Genomic DNA, 17,679 nt, shown 5'->3' with positions numbered 1-17,679 from the left:
TACTATAACTAATGATCTTGGTTTATGGCAAGATAAATGTGGTTATGTCAGTCCGTCTTCTTTAGGGAAAACAGCCTTTATTTGTGATAAGCCGAAGAGCTTGTCTTGTGAGAACTTACACAGCACAAGTAATAATATTGGCAACATGAACATTAAAACAGCAAAGGATACCGAAGCAGTATCGTATCTTTTCAGTGGGTAAGTACAGACACAGTGATAATATATGTTTTAATAACGACCCTTAGGGAGCGATCAGTTTTTACGACCAGGACATAGGCTGGTGATTTATTTTGTCTGTGTTGTAACTAACAGAATGTCCCCTGCAATTCATCCACACAATTAAACAAGCCAACCTAACCCATTGATAAATTTAAAAAAAACTGACCCCATCTGGAGACACGAAAAGTCCTGTCCTTTGTAAAAAAAATGTATTTCGAAAGCAGAATGCCACATAAATTAACTTCACATTTTCAGTAATTTTAAATGTATTTTGCCAATAAACCAAACTCTATTGTGATAATGTGATATAGTCACTTTATTGTAGTCAAAGGCCATAGGCCCAAACTGCAATTACAAACTTACATAACCCCAAAAATGTGTTACAGTTCCATTAAAGTATTAGTGATAAATAAAGGCTGCGAATCTCAGTAATTCACTTGTTTGATCAGATGATAACAGTCGAGTAAACTTTTCAAAGGATGGCGGCTGATAGAATTATTGCGGGATGTATTGATTGCTTCACATGTGTAAATATTAATGGTTTAGTAACCAAAAGTTCTAGGATATCTCTTTGATTGATTGAGTGAAGTATTGCCATGGATTAACAATTATAAACAAGTGTGAAATGTGCGAAGTTAATATAACTGCAAACCAATGTCTAATACAGTCAAGGCGTGTAGACATATATACCAATTACTTGTTTGTCCTGTTTATAATTGTTCAGTTTGATCTTGGTACTGGTTCAAAACTCCCTTTCAAACTGCTTGAATATTTACTGTTCGTCCAGTGCATGTCTGTTAACTCTCATCAAGAAATACTAGTCGCCTTCTAGGACAATGAATGTGAGGCAAGTTTCATTTTGGCATTTCTTTGCAGTCGTGTGAAATTTATGAGATGTGAAATCATTCTATAAATATACCTGTGACCCACCTAACTACTATCTCTGTCCAGGGGTAGTACGAGACGCAGTACCACTTTTGACTGTCTAAAACCCTCAGGTGAGAGATCACCGGGGGTAAATTAAGTCAAAGGTGGAACTTCGTCTCATACTCACCACATTTACACATCCTCTGCCCAAGATTTACCACGGTGGAAAAACATGGTCAAATATGACTTCGTATTAGCAGAATTCCAAAATAAAGCAACAAATCCAAAATAAATAATACTATGTCTTTACATAATTATCATAATTGTGAGTTAATTTGTAAACCAAAAGTAAATAACTTATTTTCAAATTGAAATTCATCAGTGTTGGTAAACCATAGTATTCAATTTAAACTCTGTTCCAAACACTACATCAGTATTTGGCAACAGATTGACCCGCTATTCAGTACATGTGACCTTACGGACACGTGAGCCTAACAAGGTGTCATAGGTGCCTGGAAGTTTATATCGTATAGGTGTTGATATCCTATTAAGTGGGCAGTAGATAAGGCCACAGTCATCCAGCCTCATAAGCCAAAAACCAACCTTAAGAAGGAACAACCAAGTAAGGAAACAGTGGTCCTACACCTTACATCAAGGCCACTTAAAAGGCACTTAAAATGATCTTTACTACTTACGGTATAAATACCCACATTATTTAAGCCCACAAAAACCTTGCGGCCACTATTGGTGTCTCCAAAAGGACAAGACCAAGAAGTAAAATGTGTGTGGAGTAGTGTACAAAATTCCTTGCCAGGGCCAGACCAACACAGGCCAATGTCAAGATTCATACATAGGGGGGACAGAGAGATCACTTAGAACCAGAATTTTGGAACATAGAAGACAAAGTTCCAGCACATCAAAGGTCTCCCAACACATCAACATCGAATCCCCAGGTCACTCAGTCAACATAAACAAAGTAAAGGTCCTTGACACCGAAAATATACATTTTGAACGGGGAATGAAATAAGCTATTTACATCCGGGCACTTCAATCATCACTGAAGAGAGACGGAGGGCGAATTTCCCTGCTAAATATATCCACAACTAATATGTTCCCTTGATAACCGAATATATAACTTGTAGGGATATTTATTTTAGTTTTTTAGTTTTTACTCATTACCTCTCATCTCGAAAATATGCAAGACTACCTTTAGGTTACCAATGTAAAAAATAGCCAGATTTAGATTTTGTAATCGTAGTGCATTCTGATCGCAATTTTGTTTAATGTTTATGTATATTGAATATATAAAAAAAATAAATATCTGCATAGTGTTTGCCTTAATTTTGGAATTCACCTTTTTTTGGCTGAAAAATACATTCGAAAATAATTATCTAAAATGTTCAACTCTCTTGGTCACTTTATGATAGGTATTTTTATGTACACAACTTTCTTTTTTTAATGCACCAATTTCACAAACAAAGGGGGAAGGATAAAATCAGCCAGGCTATTAAACTTACAATAAGTAAGCAATTTAATCACGTTTAATTTCTTGGAATTTCATTGCACAGACACAAAGGAAAATCTGATATTGGAAATCCAATTACAATCAACATTAAAGGTATGCATAGCGATTGTTTCTAATATATCATTAATACTAAAAATGGCGGATCCAAATTTTCAGAATGGTGGGTAAGTATTTTCAAAAATGACGGATTATAATATTTGAAGGCACATACTTACAGCAGACTAATGCAAGTAACGTCAGAAAAATTCTACAGATTGTATTTCCTTTTGTGGTACCTATATAGCTAGAAATTCACTTGAATCTAGATCTCAAGCCGACAAAAATAGTATCTATGGGGTCTACACAGACTTCACCACCACTGAGCGAACAATTTTCTTCCCTTTCGGTGCGACGAACTCGAGAGGTACGAATTAGGCCAAAAATCGGAAAACAGTTTCGGAAAAATACAACACAAGACAAATACTTTACCTGACAATACTCAATAACTTTATTGAATACTTGTTGATCTTGTTCCTTTGATATTTCAACACAGACGTCAAAATGACACCAGAGCTAGCGCTTCCGTCATGTGGTCCTGATCTACCAGTTACACTGTCCAGTGGTTATTGGAAGGATAACCTGACGTTCGTACCTTTAATGTGTCGCAGTCAACAATGGCAGACCAAAGACATGGAAAAGTGCCTTTTGGGAAAAGAAATACACATGTACGGAGATTCAACCCTTGTTCAAATTGAAAAACAAATGAAAGCTCTTAATGTCATACCACCTCACTTATTACACAATAAATTCATTCTTATCAGGGTTGGTTCTCCTATTCAGTATGTTGAGGGTTTGTTATTTGAAGGTGATTACATAGATAGAATAAGAAATTGCACTGCTGTTACCCCCGTGGTTGTTTTAAATTTTTGTTTCCATTTTGGTTCCTGGTCAACAAGAGCTTATTTAGATAGACTCTTTGGAGCAAAATATGCCATTCTCAGATTATTCAACCGGTGCCCTAACTCAACTGTTATCATTAAATTAGCACATCCCCGAGAGAATGAAGACTTAGTACAGAGAGTGCATAGCTCTAACTACAGATTTCATGACATGGATAGAATGATACGTCGGGTCTTTGGTGGCATTGGCGTCAGATTCATGGATATCTGGGATCTTGTATCATCCCATATCACCACTAACGAGATCCACATGCCTCCGATGGTAATTACGCAAGAACTACATCTCATGTTATCGTACATTTGTCCAGACATGGTGAAAAAATCATCATCTTAATGGAATAATGTCCAGAACTTAATACGTCCTGTTGGTAAGAGGCACGAGAGCCTCCATGTTGCATGTAACTTTCATTCATTATCAGTAAAAGACAGCTTAACTTTAATCACACCACCCACTGTTTCCTTCCTTCTTGGGTCTTGGGACGCAAACGTTCCTAGAGTAGCTTCACCGGAAACATTTTAATCCTTCTTGTTCAAGGTTGCACACTCTACAGTTTCCTTGCAGCTATTGTATCTTGTCTATATTGTCATGAAGTTGACATATTCCCTCAGTGTCTGATCTGTGAGTTACTGTTGTTGTCATTGGTTACATTAAAATAATATAATGGGTTTTAAACATGGTCGGAATGAAGTGGCGGAATCTGATTGGTCCAGTAGACATCTTGTGGTCAGGATGGAAACGTCCTGAAGGTACGCAGTTTAACAGCGAGAGTTGCCGATGGCGACTGGAGTGGCATCCACCTTCGACACTTTTCCAGTAATTATATCCTAAAATCTTAGTTTGATGTTGAAGTGGTTCATTTCATTTCAAGACATACGTTGTAATAAATGGTACAGTCGATGAAGGTAAAGGCAAATGAAGTTGTCGCTGATTATGTACAGTGTTAATAATTGGTGTTAAAGATTAATTGTCACGGGAAATTAAAATAGCAGTAGCCAACCAGTAAATTGATTTGCTATATCGTAATGTGAATTAAGATATGTCATGGAAGTATGCAATGTTTGACCAATATGTAAGATCACACAAATGTGTAGTGGGCGATATGCTGACAACTTAGAAGCGTTTGATAGCGGGATTAGAGTCGTGGGCAATATTCTGGACTTATATACAATTGAACATTTTTTGTAAACAAGTCTTTGTTAGGATTCTGAAGAGAATGCATGTATAAACTGTGTCAGTTTGGTCATTTTGTCAACAGTATGTAAGTCATGGCTCGTAATTAGCTGCAATAGCTTTTGCATTTGTTATGTTTCAGAGGTTTCTTCTGCTTTTTGCTTTTGTTCATTCCGATTTTTAACTTGAAGCAAACGCTACAATTCCTGATGGGCAAACTAAAATATACAGTAAAAACGTGGGCGAGATGTCGATCAGCGTAGTGTTCTAATTGTTTAAAATAATATGACAAACGCTAGAAATATCCCTGTCTCTCTATCATTGTGAATGTCGGTGTATAGCTAAAGTCAAGATACATGGAGAATCAAACAACTGTATGTAGAGGTCAATGTATTGGTCACCATTATTGATACATTGTTGCGAAATTTTCTTTGTAGGCTAGGCGAGGCTTGGTCTATTTTTCATATTTTGACCACACACATTTGGGTATAAATTATAGATTATTACACTTGATAAATATGTGAAAGTACATTTATATCCTGAGATACAAGCTAGATAAATGATTATGTACAAGCCTTGCAACAAACAGTGGTAGTTTGTTATCGAGAGAAATTGTAAAAGAACGTGGTTAAAAGGAGACGGTTTGAGGTCAATATAATACTTCCTAAACTTCTAATCGAAAATCTAAAAAGACACGATTTCTCTTTATTCATCTGTGCATTAGTGTGTGAAAAAAGTCCATATTTGACAAAATTGAAACGATGATAAATATTTCACCTTTTTGTGAACTCCGTGCTCATTGTAAACCTATTTTAAGGCCAAGAAAAAAAATTGTTTTCTGGTGAGTTTGAAACACTTAAAAACCCTGCCTCGGTCTTCTTTTTTCTTTTGTTTGTCCAGCTGATGCAGAGTGCAGATCCAAGGGGAACACAAAATAAGGTTGGCACGAAACCCCTGAAAACAGAGTCTTTCTCAGTGTAGAGTACGAGTATAAAGTTGGCGTGAGATTCAGATTCAGGTAGCATCATATTGAGCATCTGATAGCCTCAGATCCGAATACACCCGACCACAGTGAAGCAGAATCCTTCCCTGTAGTCTCAATGGTATTATTTCAGGTTTGAGTCCATCAGGTGTCTTCGGATCTGAGGCCATCTGACACTCAATATAACGTTCATAAGATAACACAACCTGAATCTGAATCTGAATCTGACGCCAACTTTATACTTGTTTGATCGATTAATTACTCAAAGTGGTCATTAATATTCATCCGATTATTAGCAAAACCTAATCAGTTCTTGCCATTACCCTATGGAACATGTCTATGAAATTTCGTTCGAATTGATGCAGCAGTTTTTTCGGAAATGGTGATACAAACACACACACACACACGCACACACACATACGCACAGACACACAGACTTCATCGCTATTATAAAACCTTCCTTACGGAAGGTAAAAATGAAACTGAGGTAACTTATGCATCTGTGTGACGCTCAACTACGTACACACACACATATTACCTCTATATCATCCCATAGTCTACCTTGGTTGGCACGATGTGTCTGTGTCTGTCTGCCTGTTTTATTTTAATATTTGTATGTATCCCATAATGTAATACTGTAGTAGTCTCTAATGTACACTGTTGGAACTAGTTCTGTTTGTAATCATAGTCAGCGTGTTGCATCATACAGGAAGTGACTAATCACTCTTACATTTCAGAGTAAGGAACCTTAAGGTGTCACTGAAAAAGAAAACCACTTGATGAGCGATCTCTCCTTTAACCTGGATTACGTGTCAGACATCATAGCAATGCAGATATTTAGGGGAATAAGCAAAGCCGAATGTTACATGTAACGTATACCCAGATATCTTAAAATAGATTGTTCTATCAATATACGCTGAACAGACATATACATTGTTTGGTACATCAATACATACGTGTCATACTTTTTGAAGGGTACGGTCGTTTTCAAAAGTCATCGACATCAACAGCATAATACTCAGCTCTATACCTGCATTTGATTTGTCTCTATGACTATGGAAAGTATTTGTAGACAATGTTTGGTTCTCGGACGGATTACCCCTCAAAAGCATGTTTACGTCTTTGAAACATAGCATTCTAACAGGTCCAAAACAAATGTGTTCGTTTGGATTTGTAATTGTACGTATTTAGTCTAAAATAGAAAATAAAGCGAGGAGTTTAATGGAGGAGCCTTTACTTCCCTGCAAAAAGAAAATAAATGTTTCAAACACATTTGTTTAGCTACGATTTTGTTTCAATCAGGATGGACGAGTGTATTTCTGGTCTATATGCATGTGTGTTTTGTCTGTGTGCGTGTCAGTCTATGTTTATGTGCGTGCGTTCGTGTATGAATGTATGTCTAGGTAGGTAGGTATGTATGTATGTATGTATGTATGTATGTATGTAGGTAGGTATGTATGTATGTATGTATGTATGTATGTATGTATGTATGTATGTGTGTGTGTATGTATGTACGTATGTATGTATGTATGTATATATGTATGTATGTATGTATGTATGAGAGAGGGACGGTCGGGCAGACCGATGGATAAACTGATGAATTGATGGATGAGAACCAGTATTTATTAATATTTTACCCACCACTCTAATATGCTCCTTATTTTATATAGCTTTCAATAAACGACGTTGCTATGATATTTAAAGTATCACATCATAGTTGAATATTAGAGGGGGCTAACACAGCAAATGTGAGCTTACAAACCTAAAAAAGCTGAATTACACACAACAAATGTATCCGTGAATTAAATAGCACACACGCCTTGAATACAACTAGGGTAGTCAGTCTATATAAATAATTGTAGCTTGTGGATATCTTTTAAGCCAGTCATAAAATATACATATAGTCCAAACTGTTCAATCACCTTTGTCGGCATCATTACAGAATACTTCAAAAGCCAGCCGCTGGTAAGAACTGCAAAGCCCGTGTGTCACCTGAAAGCACTTATACACGATAGGCACGTGCCTATGGAATGGATGGAAATCATTACGTTGTCAATGTAATATTATCATGTTCATTAATTATACAGGTTGTTAGTTACCTTGATTGTTCAATACGTGGTAATTAGGTGAGAATGACATATAATGGTCAAATTAATTGATAATTAGTACAATATTGTCGTTCAATATAAATTTGTGTCGTCACTTTCACTTTTTAAATTAATAATAAAGTATTATTTTAACGGTAGATTGTTAGATATTTTGTTGTCCGCAATCGTTGCTGTTATTGCCGTGTGATATTGGTAATGCCTATATTGAAGCTAAGTTCATTAGCAGTGAAACTATATTAGGGAGAATTTGCTGCCATGGTGTAAAATATGGCCGACGGGTATCGCACATCGATTAGTTTTTTCCCCCCAGGAAATATGTAATTGGGGAAAGGTTCCAGCTGCATTTGTTGTGTCTTCGTTATTGTTAGTCTCGAGTTAACGTTGGAATATGCGTAGCTCCGTGTCAAAAACATAACATCCCATGAGTGAAAGCCTGCATCATTTTAGCTATAAATTAGTGTAAACACATGTATAGTATTTGTTTATTTATACTAGAACGGAAGTCAGTACAAAGATGGCAGTATTCACACTTAAGTTGTTTTTGCTTTCCCAGAGATAAAGTCGAATTACGTGCAGATAGATATGTATGATTGGAGAGTCTCTGCGTATACTAATCCCTATACATTTCAACTCTTGACAGAAGTCACGTTGGTGAGCAGGGACCTACCGTTCTCTATTATTAACAACACAATGGTAGCATTGAACGTAAATTGTAAAACAAACAAACTAACGTTTAAATTTGTTGGAGGCTCGAATCATAAAGACGACAGAATTTGCGCAGTGCTAATAGTATTCCATTTTTCATTTTACAATCAAAAATTATCAACCACAGTTTGACTTTCAAAAGTGAACTTTTTAAAAGTGGGCCGAGCTGTTCAGAATCTCTCTCTCTCTCTCTCTCTCTCTCTCTCCCTCCCTCCCTCCCTCCCTCCCTCCCTCTCTCCCTCCCTCCCTCTCTCTCTCTCTCTCTCTCTCTCTCTCTCTCTCTCTCTCTCTCTCTCTCTCTCTCTCTCTCTCTCTCTCTCTCTCTCTCTCTCTCTCTCTCTCTCTCTCTCTCTCTCTCTCTCTCTCTCTCTGGGAAATCGCCTTCATATGATTATCTCAAATGTCCGGTAGATATCAATATCACTGAAAGCAAACCATTTCCATTTCAATTGGCAACTTTCCCTAACAATTAAACTCCAGTACAATTCAGAAATGATCTGAAGAGATACGATGCCACTATTATAGTTGTCAAACAATAATAATGAACGATTTCTGTGTTCTAAGTGTTTAAACACACGGCTAAAGTTGCAGTATTTCTTTATCCTGCACACCCGGTGTTCTTAATACCAGAAGTGGAATTTACTGGTCATATGACATTTCCATGTTCGGTAAATCGGAGTTGCAAAACTTTAGCCCACAAACAAACAAACACATTGAACTTGGTTGGTTTCGGTTACCCTACCCCAACTAGTTTTTCACTGCCGACCCTTAAACTTTCTTTGACGTATTCGAGCAAAACACAATAAAATCGCGCGAAATTGAGCGGAAACTGACAAAAACACAATATAAAACTGTCCTTCCAATCTGTAATGGCTGTTCATCTGATGGGAAGAAACCAATAACACAGACCAGAGACCGCATCAGAAAACAGAACTACCCGAGCTAGACACTCACACATCGTTCAAAAAATCTACCTATTCCGAAATTGAGCGTAATCGGAACCACACAAGTATCTTTTTAGGCCTTATAAATTAAAGGAAGACACGAGCCATTTTTTTTTCTAAATTTCACTGCAACACAGTTATGTGCATCGATACATTTACATTTGTATTTTCCCACATGTGCCTCCGCTCATGATTGGCAAAATGCGGAAAGAAGGCAATGGCATAAGCTCTGTTATTATGAATGTGTCAACCATTATAAGCGGGGTCATCTTCACCCAAGCAGAGACTTAATAAACCAAATGAGATGAAACGATATAATCTGTGTTTAAGTGAAAACAGCTATGCATAATCAAGGCTGACGGAAACTACAGTATCTGAAAAAAGACCTGAGTTGAATTGGTTGCGAACTTTCACCACGAGAATAAATTTAACTTAGCAGTTACATCAGAAAACTGCTATAAGAAGTAGATTAATATTGTTACGCAATGAATAAACATATATTTTATATGAACATGACTACCTTGAGGTAATGTTAATGCTACAACGATGTGTGTGTGTGTGTGTGTGTGTGTGTGTGTGTGTGTGTGTGTGTGTGTGTGTGTACATTTGTAGTTCTTTTAATGTTAGGTTTCCGGCTGTGATTGCACAAATGCTACGCGACATTTTGATCCCTTTCATTTAGATTACTAATTATATTGGAATTATTACAACACCGTCCAGGCTTGCTTTACAATTCACCGAAAGAAGTGTTGTGTTGCTGTCAGCTGGAAATGTTATAATGGAAAAAAAAAAGATTTTAAAGAATATAAGCTCGTAGCATATGTGTTCATTTATATATTATTACGGCAGAATGCGATATACACCTATCGCATAGGAACTGTTCAGAGCAGAAATATAAATCTAGTATACCAAATTTCTCGTGTGGCTAAAACAGCATTGATCGTTGCCGTGTAATCTGGCCAATATGATGTCATTTTTACGAAATTTGGTAGTTTCAATGAAGAAATATATTCTTTTCATCGTAATTATCGCCTTTGTCTTATACTTTATAGTGGAAAACGTGGTAAGTACGCAAACCCAGTTATTTAGTCAATGCATCCATTAGTATAAGAACTTGTATTCTTGTTTCATTTTTACGCTAGTCTGAATAAAAAGGGTGGCGTTTCCGATGCCGTATACATGGCGGTATGTCGTACAAAGGAATTACGGCAAACCGGCGTGAGTGACTATAACCGCATAGCATAACCAGCACAAACTAGAATAATAACCATTGCTTTAATTTTGGAAATTCTGGTTATTAATTATTTTTAATAGTCGAGATTTGTCGAGATAAACTTTCAAGATCTGCCTGTCTCCAGTAATGTTTGGTAATTGTCGAGATCTGCCAACTATAGCCAGCAAATGTCCAGCTGATATGTGGTGAAATTGATTTGCACGGAGAGAGTAAAAAAGGCTAGACAACAATGTCACACTTAAGCAAAGGTGAAGAGTCAACTTAAAACACTGAAAAAAGCATTATAATTTAAACAGAGGGTTGCAGAGCCTATGACAAAGTAACACACCTGAGGCCAAAACGTACACTTTTTTGATACTTTCAAACCCCAAAATATTGTTAACGGGTGCGACATTAAAGTTATCGTAATACAGATACAGCTGTAATACTACTTTTCTCTGTAAAAGTACCACTTGATCTTGAAGGAGACAACCAATTACTGCTTGGTATCATTTCCCTCAACACAGCTAAGAACAATAAACTTTTCGTTTTGGAGTGTTTTTAATGATTCAGAAGTTGTTTGCAGTGCTCCCACTTTTGGTATTGTTTGTTTGGGAGGTAACCTTCCCGAAATGAGATGAGATAGGAAGACTAAACAAGATTATCAAAAAAGGTGTTTGCGTGTATGTATATGCATAACAGGAAATCGCTGGGAGCAATTCCCAGCACAATGAAATTAAAAAAAGGTAGCCAAATTATCGGTAAACGAAGTGAAAGTGTAGATTTCATCTACAACAAACGCATACCATGGAAGGCTCGTAGTGTTCTGAAAGACCCTTCCCATCCATTCTAGATCTATGCAGAATTCAACGACCGTCATATTTCTAGAAGTAGAAGATACCGTGCCCCAGTAGCTAAACCAAAGTCGTCTTTCGTCTCATACGCTATCTTATCTGGTCTTAATGGTAATACACGGATTAGTCGTAGATGTTTACACTCACTGTATAATGCGTTAATTTGGTCAAATAGTGAGTTTGTTCTAGCAAGCTACTAATTAATGCAAAGCTGATAAACTCAGATAAGACATTGATATCAGGTAGGAAATAGAAAAAAAAACAGTGAGAGGAAACAGTATTTAAAAGTTTATTTGAAATATACAGAAAATAATATTAGAAATCCGGAAAATCGCGAGTACAAAATTGATCATTTGTCCTTTACCCTGTGCGTGTACCCTCGATTTAAATCTTAGTGTTATCGGAACAATCTTCCACGAGCTGGCGTTCTAGAGTATTCAGCTTTGTGTAGTTTCATTTTTTTTTCAAGTAGATAATAAAATATTAGTATAAAGAAATTTAGTAATCATATATCCAACATAAACATTTTTCATCGGTATCGCAACTTTAGAACTAATTCTTACGATGTTAATATCGTTCCTTCCAGACGTTTACAAGTGTAGTGACTCACATACAAGATACAAAGAAAGTACCGGTACAAAGAGTTACAGCTGCATCAACAGTTTCGAAAGAAGACTTGCAGGGTTTTAAGTCGAAAGATTCATACTTCCGCGCCGAAATCTTTCCGTACATCAATTATAGTCATTTTGGGATGAGCTGGATGAGTATCGTTGAAGAATTTGAGTGGTCTTACAGTAATTTGAAACGCGGTGATACCTCTGAACAGAAGTTAAATCCGTATGAAGCAGAAATTGAGTCCTTTGGATTAACTTCAACCTCCAAATCAAAGTAAGAAAATTGTGAATTGTTATCTTTTTAGCTTGTTGCAAGCCGCAAATTATGTTAAACCCGAAATCAGAGTTACACTTTTTGTCATAAAACCTTAGCATTTGGGTGTTTGAGACACACACAATTCTTGTTTGAAACATACACAATCCTGGTCGTAAGACCTTAGCATTTGCCGTTTTGTGCAACACTTTACTCTAAAACAGCACACTCTCCTGCTTTAGAGTAAATTGTTGCTGAAAACAACCAAATGCTAAGGTCTTATGACCAGAATTGAGGTGTTCGAAACACACTGAATCCTGGTCATAAGAGCTTAGCATTTGGGGATTTTCTGCAAAAATTTACTCTAAAACAGCACACATCAAAGGGCCGTCAACACGGATTGACAGTTGGGGTAGTCTACATGACGGGTGTTTTCGGTGACCAACACCCCGTACAATTCTGATTCTCCGACGCCAAAGCGGTGGCAGTCGCTCGATCATGGATGGGTGGGTACCCCGGGTTGTTAACGAAATTTCATATGTACCTTTTTTCTAGTTAACATTTCTATGAAAAGGAAACCCCCTTTTGTATACTGAATCTGGGAGAAAATCACTTCAAAAAACCCCTTTTTCCAAAATCCGGGATGTTTTACCTTCAACTAGCTCTGGATTTCTACACTACGGGGTTTCGACACGTCGTGTCAAAACCACGTAGCATATAAATCCAGAGGTATGCCTTCAACGACACCTAATCCATATACTGCACACGGTCCTGGATTATGTGACATTTCTCCCCGGCCCGGGCCTTCGTCGGGGAAGTTCCTTCAGAGAGAGAGAGAGAGAGAGAGAGAGAGAGAGAGAGAGAGAGAGAGAGAGAGAGAGAGAGAGAGAGAGAGAGAGAGAGAGAGAGAGAGAGAGAGAGAGAGAGAGAGAGAGAGAGAGAGAGAGAGAGAGAGAGAGAGAGAGAGAGAGAGAGAGAGAGAGAGAGAGAGAGAGAGAGAGAGAGAGAGAGAGAGAGAGAGAGAGAGAGAGAGAGAGAGAGAGAGAGAGAGAGAGAGAGAGAGAGAGAGAGAGAGAGAGAGAGAGAGAGAGAGAGAGAGAGAGAGAGAGAGAGAGAGAGAGAGAGAGAGAGAGAGAGAGAGAGAGAGAGAGAGAGAGAGAGAGAGAGAGAGAGAGAGAGAGAGAGAGAGAGAGAGAGAGAGAGAGAGAGAGAGAGTAGAAATGGGGCATCGTACCCATATTCTCGGAGGGTGATCTGAAAAAGTACTCCCTTTTTATGATTCCACGGACCTAGATGGCCGACAAGATGCGAAACATCCATTGGACCGCGACCAAGAAAACAGGTTGTAAATTGTGATATTGCGATTCTGAAGAGTCACTTTTATGGTAGGCATGCTCTCAGACTGTGTACGCGTTTCGCTCAAGGGACGACTTACTCTGTATGGAAGCAGGACTACTATCACGGCAGAGTACCATCTAATTTGGATGAAGAGTCATTGAAGTTTGAGTGTATCATACACCACTTTTTAACATTTGATGTAGACACTGGACGTACATACTCTACGAAAAGACACAGCGAGAGAGGGGTTAAAAAGGAGACACGAGAAACATCATCATGGTCACCGAAAACACTGGACATCGCGTAGTAGACGTCTACTGACTCTCTTCAATGTTGAAAGCGGTATCTTTTTATGGTCATAAATGGTTAGCATTTGAGACTTAATGTCAACAATGTTCTCTGTTCGACAGACCAGAAGTTAGTGTGTCTTTATAGACACCACACGAAATTGTAACAGTGTGTAAAGCAGGATGCTTTGAAGAAGTCACATCCAACTCAGAGGAGGCTGGAAGGGGTCTCACGTGACACCCATGTGACCGTTTCGCGATATCGCATACGATCTGACGCTGATGACCTCGGTGAGTACCCGATGCTTTTATCCGTTTTATTACCATTTGCGTCATTAGTCTTTCGTTCAAACTATCACTTTTTTAAAAAATGACCATTACGAGTGTAATGCAACATGGCAATCGTGTTTTCAGTTTTTATAGTGTGTCTAAAACGAACACGAACTTTGGTACTCGACAAGTCAGTGTTATCCATATCTACATTTCTGTGTTTTTCACCTCGGTCGTTTTAACACAAAATTATGTTTTTGTGTATGCTTTTGTCACTTTTCTATTAATAATCGTTGTGAGTTTCGTTGCTCTGCAGCGATCTTCCCAATACCCCGTCGTATAATGTGTATAAATTGTCATTACTTTTTGTTGATTTTGGATGTTTTCAAGATGGCGACCCATTGTGCATACGTTGTGGCTTGGCCGTTGACGGCTGTCCTACACTTGCTGGCCGGGTGTGCTTGTTGACACTCCCGTGTCGTGCAATGATCGTTACCCGTAACACTAATTTTCAGCATTTTCTCTTGTATCCTTAGAATTTTGCCCTTTTCACTCTTATCAAGTCATTTTTCTGTTTATTTTCAGATTCGTCGCTATGGCTAGTCGATTTGCTGTGCCAAATCTGGACTTTCTTCTGTTCTTCATGTTACATTTTGTTTCGTATTAAACCATCTCTGTGTTGACTTCTATAAATTTGTCTTGAGTGAGAAAAAGACCTGAATGTAATTTAATGTAAACCCCTTTCCTACCCCCTGATGATAGCTAAAGAAATAATTTAGTTTACATCTTACAAACTAATTGTTAAAAAAATTAATGTACAACAACGTCATCTATTACAAGTATGGTAGACAATTGAGACCTCCAAGACCAAGGCCTATTTTATGTCTAAGCTTTAATATGTTCAGAAAACACTCATATTACGGATCCATGTAGTGAATAGTTTCCTCTTCACATGGCTTTCCAATCTGATTAAAATCCGATGTGGTGAAAGCGGCAAGATGTCCTTATTTACCTCTATTCATCGTGTTGTGACGTTTGTTTTGTTCGGAGTGATCGCCGCCTTCCCAAAGAAGGAAAAAGTGGGAAGGCGGCGATCACTCCGAACAAAACAAACGTCACAACACGATGAATAGAGGTAAATAAGGACATCTAGCCGCTTTCACCACATCGGATTTTAATCAGATTGATGGCTTTCATGCCAGTCACTCAAAATATCAAAGGGTATATGTCATCAGTATCTACAAATCTCGCCATTCCAGCTCAAAATTACATATATTACATCTACCTTGCTAGTTATATAATATTTCGCAATGCTTACATGATCAAAAATACCTCATCATACGTTACCACAATTTATGTAGCCTTAGCACATTTTGCTACACATGTTTGTCGCGTTTGCCAGACAAGTGAGCAAAACCATGTCGGATTAAAATATGCGAAACTGAGAGACTCGCACAATTTATGGCAATAAAAAACTTTATGATAAAAAGTCCGAAGTCTTGTTGTTGTTGTTGTTGTTGTTGTTGTATTTATCTATTTATTTATTATCTTTTGAGCAAATGTTTGTATTTTGGAAGGTAGACATGCATCTAACGTTGTTAGCTACGTAGACTGAGTAACGTCGAGGTGCTGTACTCAGGACACTGCACTCAAAAATACGACCTGCTTACGCGAGTTGCCTTTATTCTGGTGTCACTATTACACACGATTGCAGGGTGATATCGAATTTGGCAAGTTACATTTAACTTGAAAATATCTCAACATGTGCGAAAACAGACCCTTTCGTGTAGGGTCAATGGTGAAAATGGGTGTGAACAGTGATATTAATTACAGACTGTAGTAGTTGAGCAAGTTGTGAGAAACTCGCCTGTCACGTCACGTCACATCACTTGTCAATGGAGGTCACCTTCGACTCTGGGTCGGATGACCCGCTTTTTACCGAAAATCTTGAACAGACCTTGTCTATTTCTAACAATAGCCATTTAAAAGTACACAAGAATACATCTATTTTGCAAAATTTGTAAATTTGGGGCGAAAAACCGGGCCCAAATTTCCGACCTCAGCGGGGTCAAGTATTCTTCACGAAATCGCCGAAAAATCACAGTATTCCTATCAATAATTCCGAAATCGATTCTTTTAGCACGGAGGGAGAAATATCAGTCAAGATTTTCGCTTTTAAAGTATCCAAAATCATGAATTGTTGTGAAAGTTACGGCGAGTTGAAAATGCCCCAAAATACAGCTGGTGAGCACTGAGCCAGCCACCATTGTACACGTACCACTCATCGAAGTGTACACAATAGCGGCTCACTGCGTTAATGAGCTATCACAGTTGTTTTTACCCATCATGCACTGCACCCCTTCCAGCCTCCTCTGCTCCAACTCACGCATCTTTGGATGTGTTCTGTTTTAGAGTAAATTGTAGCATAAAAAGTCAAATGCTGAGCTCTTATGGCCAGGATTCAGTGTGTCTCAAACGAGGATTGTGTGTGTCTCAAACAAGAATTGTGTGTGTCTCACACACCAAAATGCTAAGGTTTTATGACAAAACGTGTATCTCGAGTTATAATGAATGATAAATATAGCAATAACAAACAATACAAACATGTAAAGAGCAAGAAATAGCCAGAATTAGTCTCCGGGTGTTTTCAATTGCAAATACAGTGTTCTATTATCTGCGCATCTCTTCTGTCTGTTTCTGTCTCTACTTCTGTTGCTGTTTGTTAACCAGTCTGTCTGTCTGTCTGTGTCAGTTTTCCGGTATGTATGTATGTATGTATGTATGTATGTATGTATGTATGTATGTATGTATGTATGTATCTGTCTGTCTGTCTGTATCTCTGTCTCCGTCCCTTTGTCTGTTAATCCATGTATCTCTCTATCCCTCTTTCTGTTTTTTGTTTGTTTGTTTGTTCGTTCGTTCATTTGTTCGTTCGTTCGTTTGTTTGTTTGTCTGTCTGTCTGCCTGCATGCGTGCCTGCTTATAAGACTATTATAAGATTCATTATGTAAGCTGGCAGTCAGGTATATCTGTCGCTGTCCAATCCGTCTGTCCATCCGTCCGTCCTTCTGTCTGTCAGTAATTTTCTTTCTTTCTTACTTTTTCACTCTCGCCTATATAATAATAATAATATAAATAACGTTGGTTTCTTATATAGCGCTTTCCCACTCCGTGCTCAAAGCGCTTTACAATTATTACCCCTGGCTCGGATCAGAACGGCACAACGACCCTTTAGTCTTCCTCAACTCCCCAGGGAGCATACAATCCATTGCAGCCATTTCAGCGCATAGGATTAAAGCCTTCACATTGCAACCTACATCCTACCAGGTCCCCAGTTATACAGCTGGGTTGAAATCTTGCCCAAGGACTTTAGCCACTCAGAAACAAACAG

The 17,679-nt window shown here is 38.0% G+C and overlaps 1 protein-coding gene across 1 annotated transcript; it reads left to right on the top strand.

Annotated features, from left to right (window-relative positions):
* The first annotated feature begins 3,151 nt into the window (after positions 1-3,151).
* Positions 3,152-3,883, top strand: LOC144434797 (NXPE family member 3-like). The gene has a single exon (XM_078123302.1). The coding sequence runs from the start codon at positions 3,152-3,154 to the stop codon at positions 3,881-3,883; it is 732 nt and encodes a 243-aa protein (XP_077979428.1).
* Positions 3,884-17,679: the final 13,796 nt, after the last annotated feature.

This window comes from Glandiceps talaboti, chromosome 1 (assembly GCF_964340395.1).
Source record: "Glandiceps talaboti chromosome 1, keGlaTala1.1, whole genome shotgun sequence".
NCBI lineage: Eukaryota > Metazoa > Hemichordata > Enteropneusta > Spengelidae > Glandiceps > Glandiceps talaboti.
Note: the sequence above shows the minus strand (reverse complement) of the source record. Positions and strands in the feature narration are given on the sequence as shown.